At 38.5% G+C, this 4,753-nt stretch overlaps 1 protein-coding gene across 1 annotated transcript; it reads right to left on the bottom strand.

The window, feature by feature from the left end:
* Positions 1 to 1,995: 1,995 nt before the first annotated feature.
* On the bottom strand, positions 1,996 to 3,795 carry LOC106321764 (UDP-glucuronate 4-epimerase 5). Its single transcript, XM_013760006.1, has one exon. The coding sequence runs from the start codon at positions 3,551 to 3,553 to the stop codon at positions 2,264 to 2,266; it is 1,290 nt and encodes a 429-aa protein (XP_013615460.1). The 5' UTR covers positions 3,554 to 3,795; the 3' UTR covers positions 1,996 to 2,263.
* Between the last annotated feature and the right edge of the window lie 958 nt (positions 3,796 to 4,753).

Below are 4,753 nucleotides of genomic sequence, written 5' to 3'. Positions count from 1 at the left end.
GGGGGGGGGGGGGGGAGTGTCATTTGCTCAGAGTATGACCGAATCTTACATCTTCTGGACTTAAAAGTGTGCATTTTAACCACAGATTGGGAGAAAGCAATGGCGTTACTATGACATTGGCCGAAAGACTGTTCCTCCACTTATTTGTATTGATCTCTACGTCTTTCGTGATGCACCTTCAGATCAACCACCAATATTTCCAGAAAGTTCAGGAAACTCAAATAATCCACCTTTACTTACAAACACTATCAAGTTGCAAAAGTTAATAGTAGTGCAATGGATCACTGGTGAAGTTTATCAGTCCTGTGTGCTTTTCACGTTGTGTTACTGTACATTGGTTTTGGTTTGCGGTGGTTTCATCTCCAGACAATCGGTTTATTGTTTCTATCAAACTGAAATGAATTAATGTGTTAATCATCCAAACTCAGTTACATCTTACTTAAATACTCCGGATAAGCTAAAGGAGACTTAAACCAGAATGGTTATCTCTTAACCATAATAAACCGACATGCTATATCATCTAATAGTTTCTTTATTATTTTATTACTTCTTTTTCACTTTTGGGTTTCTTGATCTGTTTATGTTTTTTTTTCTTGTATTCCCATTTTGTGTACGATGACAAACAAAGCAAGAGTTCTTGTTTTTTTGTATTATGGCTGGGCAAATAAACCGAACCCAAAAATCTGAACCGAACCCGATTCGATAGAAATGAATCCGAACCGATCCGAACTCGACATAAATATCGAATTGATCTATTTTTATGGTATTTTCGGGTTATGGGTATTATCCGAACCAAACCCGGATCTAAATGGATATCTGATAAAACCCCAAACATTCAAAATCTCAAAAAGAACTTGTACAAACATGATCTCAATTCTTAATATGTAACCAAAATACACTAAGATATTATTGAACATCTAAAATAATTATCTATTAAATGAAGGTTGATGGTTGAAGGTGCCGATTGAATCTTGAAGTTCTTAGATTTTGGTTTTGTTTTCATTGAATAAAGTTTCGAGAACTTTGTTTTCGTTTTATACTTTCATTATTTGGTCTTTCTATCAATAAATATGTTTACATTTCGTTTGATTTTGAATGATCATGTTTGATGTACTTTCTTATTTTTGAATCGATTTTACTTATGTTTTGGTCACAAAATAGGTACAAATCAGGTAATTTAAAACTGAAGAACCGATTTTACTTATGATTTGGTTATAAAGTAGGTACAAATCAGGTATTTTAAAACCGAAAAACCGATTGGGACCCGAACCCGAAAGTACATTGGGTTGTACCAGTTCTTTGAAGATTTACTAACCCCAACCCAAACCAGGTAATTTAAAACCGAAGAACCGATTTTACTCATGATTTGGTTATAAAGTAGGTACAAATCAGGTATTTTAAAACCGGAGAACCGATTGGGATCTGAACCCGAAAGTACATCGGGTTGTACCCCGATAGAACCCAAACCGATCTCGAACCGAACTTTCATATAATCCGAATGAGGCTGATTTTGATAAACCCGAAAAACCAAGACCCGAATGCCCAGACCTACTTCGTATGTTTCAAGTTATTACACCTTTTGGAAAGTTTTGTGAGAAAACTTTTGGTTGGGTTTGACATTAAAGCCATTGTGCTTTCTAATACTTTCACATCTTGTATCTTCAACACCTTGCCAATAAAATAACATACCATTGTTCAGACTGAAAGACAGATCGGTAGAAGCAATGAACATCTTTCAAGGCAATGAACACGGAGACTTCAGGCTAGAGAACAATCCGTGAATCTATTGGCTGTGAAAGAGAAGGAGAGAAGATAAACAAAGGCAGTGGCAAAATTGAAGGAAAGATGGAAATATTATTTCCTGTAGTAATGATTAATGAAGCATTCTTCAAAGTGTGTCTGCAGTAATTTTATTTCTTATTCCAAACAACATATATGGTTAAGGGCTGTGTAATATTATGAAGATAGGTCTGGATTCACAAGAAACAAAGTAGATTGAATAACTACAGAGTGTATATGCATCAAAGTCCAAGCTACCTTATTCTTCAAACAATATCCAAAAGACGAGTTTCCACCATTGAAAAAACATCCAAGTCCTGAAGCTGTACATTGCTCAAAATCTACTAACAAATAAATGAAGCATAATCTAGCAACACAGAAACAATGCAGATATGTAGTAGATAGCTTTATGTTGAGAAAAAACCAAGTGTTTGTCCATTAACAGTGGAGCCAGCCAGCTAGAGCAGAGAGAGTGAGAGATCTCTCACCAAGAACTCTTCTTCTTCGAGCCTGTGTGAAAACCCATGTACCATTTCACAAACTTCTTCAAACCCGTCTCAAGATCAACCTCAGGTTTATAACCAATCTCTGTTTGCGCCAACGTGATATTAGCATGAGTGAACTCAACATCCCCATTCCTCGGTAAAGGCATGATCTTCCTCTTAGCTTTCATCTTCAAAAGCTTCTCCAATATCGTCACAAGCTTAGAAACAGGAACAGGAGAAGTATTCCCCAAATTGTAAATCCTAAACATGGCAGGACCTTTCTTCTTCCCACCACTACCAGTACTCTTCTCAGCAGTATCCAACGCACGTAAACAGCCTCTCACAATATCATCAATGTAGGTGAAATCCCGAGCAACACTACCTTTATCAGGAGACTCAAACACTGTAATCGTCTTCCCTTTGAGTATATCTTTAGTGAAGAAGAAGTAGGCCATGTCTGGTCTACCCCAAGGTCCATAAACCGTGAAGAATCTCAAACCGGTTAAGGATAAACCGTAGATATGGTTATAAGTATGTGCTATTCCTTCACCTGCTTTCTTCGTAGCTGCGTATAAACTCGCCGGCTGATCCGTACGGTCTTTCTCCGAGAAGGGTACTTTCGTGTTCAGACCGTAAACAGAACTAGACGAAGCCCAGACAACCGCAGGCTGAGGACTCGCAGCTTTCGAGACTTCCAATAGATTCACGAAGCCAGCGATGTTGCTGTTCACATACGATCCTGGGTTCTGCATCGCGTAACGCACACCGGCTTGAGCGGCGAGATGCATGACGTGTGTGAAGAGGACGACGTCGAAGAGCTTCCTTAGCAAAACGGCGTCGTTTATGTCTCCTTCGACGACGAAGACTCCTGATCTCTCTAGAAGCCCTTGTCTAGCTCGTTTCAGCTTCGGATCGTAGTATCGATTGAAGTTGTCGAGACCCAGAACCCCGTCGCCGCGTCTCCGTAGCGCGATCGAGACGTGGGTACCCACGAATCCGGCGGCTCCGGTGACTAGAACCGTTAAGCCGCCGCTAGACCTCGGACGAGCGGATTTACGGACTTGTTTCTCCCAGTGAGAGCCGCCGTACTTAGCGGATGAATCGTTGAGGCTCCGGCGAGAAGGAGACGGCGGAGGAGATAAGACGAGGTAGAAGAGGAAGAGGGCGAGGAAGAGAGAAGCCCAGAGCGTGAGTTTCGAGAGGCGGAGGTAGCGGTGGTTGTGAAGAGCCCCGTACGGCAGAACTTTGTACTTTCCGGGAGTAGAAGGAAGATCGTCAAGGTGAGACATTTCGCCGGAAGAAATGTCGATTAGGGTTTGGATTGAGGAAGTCAAAATGAGAATTTTCCGGGGAAGAAGAAAGAGTCGACCTTTTTTTTACTTGTTATTATATAATGAAAAGTGTATCTTACTTGTTTTAATCTTGAAGTCATGGTAATCAGATAAGCTGTCAGAGATAATAGTATCTATTGGATTCATGAATCTTGATTCTATTTCAAGGTGTTTCTAGATTGTTGACATATGTATTCGTATCGCATTCTATAACTGATCAATCAATCGATCATGCATGTACCATTTACTACTATATTTTGTATTTTCTTGACGGAACTAAGCGTGTAATAAATTAAAGATTGCTTTATTTTTGTTCATGCTTGATATATCTCACCTAACTAGTATTAAAAAAAAAAATAACTATCGGATGAAATGAAAGTTTCTGTTTTAATAAGACAGACCAGTAAAACTATTGGGATTTCTGCAAAAAAACCCTCGACTTAGTTTTATTTTGCAAATTAATCTACGAACTCAAAAACCCACGGATCAATCCTCTAAGTGTCAGTCAAACCGAAATATAACTTTCGGCTGTATATACGTGTATTTGACTGTGTATAATTCTAACATTTTTCAATACTATGTCGTTTTGACACTAATTTTTTAATGAAAACAATGTGTTGAACACAGGATTCACCTTAAACACTATGTGCATGCTGTATAACCATCTCGGCCAACAGATATATTTGTTTACTTAATAAACGCAATTATATATATTTCTAAATTCATTCCGAAATGACCTTGTTTCTTCTTCTTCCCTTGGACATATGGGAGCTTGCGGCGTAATGAAGGTGGGGTGATCCTTTGATTGTTACTCAAGCATTTATTTTTTTGATTTTCTTTACTTATAGTTATTATCTCACATGTTTTGAACAATAATCGGAATGGGATTCGTGTTTCCGACTCATTTCCGCATTCTTCTTCGAGTGTTATTGTGTCCAGAGCAAAGAAGAAAGATATGATGCACTCCCATGGCGATAAAAAAATAAATATATGATGTGATTTTATGGATCACCTCATCTTCATTATGCAAGCTCCGATGTCCAAGGGAAAATGAAGAAACAAAGACATTTCAAAATGAATTTAGAAATCTATATAATTGCGTTTGTTAAGTAAACAAATATATATGTTGGACGAGAAGGTTATGTAGCATGCACATAG

The sequence above is a fragment of the Brassica oleracea genome, chromosome C2, assembly GCF_000695525.1.
Source record: "Brassica oleracea var. oleracea cultivar TO1000 chromosome C2, BOL, whole genome shotgun sequence".
NCBI lineage: Eukaryota > Viridiplantae > Streptophyta > Magnoliopsida > Brassicales > Brassicaceae > Brassica > Brassica oleracea.
Note: the sequence above shows the minus strand (reverse complement) of the source record. Positions and strands in the feature narration are given on the sequence as shown.